Source organism: Sprattus sprattus (assembly GCF_963457725.1).
Source record: "Sprattus sprattus genome assembly, chromosome: 3".
NCBI classification, from domain to species: Eukaryota; Metazoa; Chordata; class Actinopteri; order Clupeiformes; family Clupeidae; genus Sprattus; species Sprattus sprattus.
This window is the reverse complement of record NC_137922.1, coordinates 58499195-58502585: the sequence shown is the minus strand read 5'-3', so window position 1 is coordinate 58502585 and position 3391 is coordinate 58499195. Positions and strand designations below refer to the sequence as shown.

The following is a 3391-nucleotide window of genomic DNA, read 5'->3' as shown; positions in this document are numbered from 1 at the left end:
CGATTAGTAAGTAGTTATTATTCTCTAATCAGTAATCTAGATCAGTATCCAATGATCAGTATTCTTTGAACAGTATTCTCCGATCAGTAATGCAGTTGGATGTCATGTTTGAATGATGCTTCTCAATGTATATACTGTATAGGCCTTCTGCATAGCTGCCGAATCACCAGCGGAAACCTCTCAATCCTTGTGTTTCTACTTGGAATAGTGTGGTTGTCATCTCTCCTAAAACTAATACCCAAGGGCCTGCTCCAAAATACCACTAATGCAATATTCAGAGAAGCCCATTCTCTGCCGTGGTTTGCTTTATGCGTGTAACATGTGGCGGTCTTGCATGTCTCCAGTGAAAACAGTCTGAGATTTCACACAGAGCATTGTTTATACTGTATCATGATCCACACATGTGTGTTTGCAAAAATGTTTAAATCTACAATTTAGGGTTGAGTGTGTTATTTGCTCTTACCACACTGTCATAGCTGTCTATGAGGCTCAGTTACAACATATTGAGGAGTTTTCATAAGCATTTTATGGTGAGCTCAGAGATGGCTCTCCTGGCATTATAATCTCTCTTTCTCTATTTCTCTCTCTTTCTCTTTCTCTCTCTCGCTCTCTTTCTCTCTCTCACATGCTCTCTTCCTCTTTCTCTCTCTCTCTGTCTCTCACTTGCTCCCATCCTCCTCTCTCTCTCTGTCTCTCACTTTCTCCCATCCTCCTCTCTCTTTCTCTCTCTCGCTCCCTTCCTCCTCTCTCCCTCCCCCCTCTCTCTCTCTCGCTCCCATCCTCCTCTCTCTCTGTCTCTCTCTCTCACTTTCTCCCATCCTCCTTCTCTCTCTGTCGCTCACTTTCTCCCATCCTCCTCTCTCTCTGTCTCTCTCTCTCTCTCTCACTTTCTCCCATCCTCCTCTCTCTCTCTCTCTCTCACTTTCTCCCATCCTCCTCTCTCTCTCTCACTTGCTCCCTTCCTCCTCTTTATATCCCTGTCTCTCTCTCTCTTGCTTCCTTCCTCTTCCTCTCTCTATCTGTCTCTCTCTCTCTCTCCCTTGCTCCCTTCCTCCTCTTTATCTCTCTCTCTCTCTCTCTCTCTCTATCTTTCTCTCTCTCTTTCAGGCAAAAACACTTTCATCTGGTTTATATCATCCTGGCCGTCTGGACTTGGAGCATGTTGCAGTTCCCTCACCATCTATCAGGTCTGTCTCTTTCCATGTCAGTAGCTCTGTTACGCCCCCTGGTGGCTCGGAGTAGGACGCAACATAAGGGCAACAGGTCTCTTTCTGTCAGTAGCTCTATAGGGTCAGGTTTTTAGCTGTCTCTTTCTGTCGGTAGCTCTACAGGCTCAGGTTTTTAGCTGTCGCTTTCTATGTCAGTAGCTCTGTCTCTTTCTATGTCAGTAGCTCTATAGGATCAGGTTTTTAGCTGTCGCTTTCTATGTCAGTAGCTCCATATGGTCAGGGTTTTAGCTGTCTCTTTCTATGTCAGTAGCTCTGTCTCTCTCTATGTCAGTAGCTCTGTCTCTCTCTATGTCAGTAGCTCTGTCTCTCTCTATGTCAGTAGCTCTGTCTCTTTCTATGTCAGTAGCTCTGTCTCTTTCTATGTCAGTAGCTCTATAGGGTCAGGTTTTTAGCTGTCTCTTTCTGTGTCAGTAGCTCTGTCTCTTTCTTTGTCAGTAGCTCTATAGGGTCAGGTTTTTAGCTGTCTCTTTCTTTGTCAGTAGCTCTATAGGGTCAGGTTTTTAGCTGTCTCTTTCTATGTCAGTAGCTCTGTCTCTTTCTATGTCAGTAGCTCTGTCTCTTTCTTTGTCAGTAGCTGTATAGGGTCAGGTTTTTAGCTGGGTATTGACAAGAGTACAATTAAACATGACACATTACTGTAACAAGACCTTACGTAATACTTCAATACTTTGAAAACACACACGTTCCTTCCTAGTTCAGAGCTCGTTACTAGGCAAAATATATAATTTTAAACTTGAAAATATCTGTCAATTCTGTGCTATGACCAAAGTAGAATCAGAATCAGGTTTTATTGGCCAAGTTAGTTTGCACAAACAAGGAGTTTGTCTTGGTACAGTGGCTCTCAGTGTGCTTACACATATTACACAAAATATACATCACAACACAAAACAATACAACATTGCAAAACAATACAACATTGCAAAACAATACAACTGTGCAATGGTCAAACAGTCAAAAGGAGTAGTGGGAGTGCTGAAGACCGTATTAATAAACAAAAACATAAAAAGCACAAGAGAGCACAACACCGTGTCAGCCATCAGCAGCGCCATCTTGTGTGTAGCTGTCTCTTTCTATGTCAGTATCTCCATGTGATGTCCAAACTCCTAGTCTCATCATGGTCATGACAGATAGGAACTGCATGGCTTCTTTATGAGGTGGTAACTCATGCGTGTGCATGCATGTATGTGTGTTTATATGTGTGCGTCTTTGCGTGCATGTTTGTTTATACGTGTGTATACTTGTGTGTGTGTGCGTGTGTGTCACTCAGTGATGACCTCGGATCGAGAGGATGACGCTGTTCCTAAGAACTCCATCCTGTCCCGCCATGGCGCAGACATCTGGCAGGTGGTGGAGAGCCTGTTCATCATGGACGGGCCCTTCCTGGTGGTGCGCCTCACCGTCATGTTCCACTTCAGCATCGTCCATCAGATGCTCGTCTTCTTCACACTCAAGAACTTCCTGGTAGTCATCCTCAACTTCTACCGCCTCGCCGTCATCTGCCAGAGCTACAAGTCATCATCGCTGTGAGGCACTGACGGTGCAAACCCATGACATCGACGCGATGTGCTTCCATCGCCTTGAGTGGGCGTGGTGCATAACAGACTGGACTAGTGAGCTAGTGAGCAGGCTAGTCAGTGAGAAGCTATCTAGTCACTTGTCTTTATATCAAAACTGTCATTGTGTTCAAATAAGCCCAGGATTAAATATATAACATACCAGGAGCAACAACAAGCCCCAACAATGCCATCCAAGCCTTTTTTTTTAGCAAATTAAACGACCAAACGATGCCACGATCCTACAATTTTCAAACCGTCAGAGACGACACCAAACAATCTCATTGGCCGCTGCCGGGAAAAGCCGCTGCTCATTTGCATAATGGTGGTGTACGTCACAATGGATTGGCTCCCGTTGAAATGCATGGGGTTTAGAAATCGCGTCGCTCATAACGGTGTCATGGGTTTGCACCGTAAGAGACGTGGGAGTTAATCAAATGACCAGCCAACACTGATTAGAGAGAGAGAGAGAGAGAGAGAGAGAGAGACAGGGAGAGAAGGAGAGAGAGACAGGGAGAGAAGAAGAGAGAGAGTGGAGAGAGAGAGACTGAGAGAGAGATGAGATCTGTCGTGAAGTTTTGCAGTGCTGTTGGGAATAAACATCGAAAT

The 3391-nt window shown here is 44.7% G+C and overlaps 1 protein-coding gene across 1 annotated transcript in view; it reads left to right on the top strand.

Annotated features, from left to right (window-relative positions):
- The window catches only part of LOC308362919 (transmembrane protein 26-like), a gene marked incomplete at both ends in the record, with an annotated part of 9795 nt that extends 7039 nt beyond the window's left edge, over positions 1 to 2756 (top strand). Inside the window, 2 exons of the mRNA XM_080835645.1 lie at positions 1108 to 1187; positions 2497 to 2756. Of these exons, the coding sequence (XP_080691771.1) occupies positions 1108 to 1187; positions 2497 to 2756 (340 nt within the window). The remainder of the gene's footprint in view (positions 1 to 1107; positions 1188 to 2496) is intronic.
- Positions 2757 to 3391: the final 635 nt, after the last annotated feature.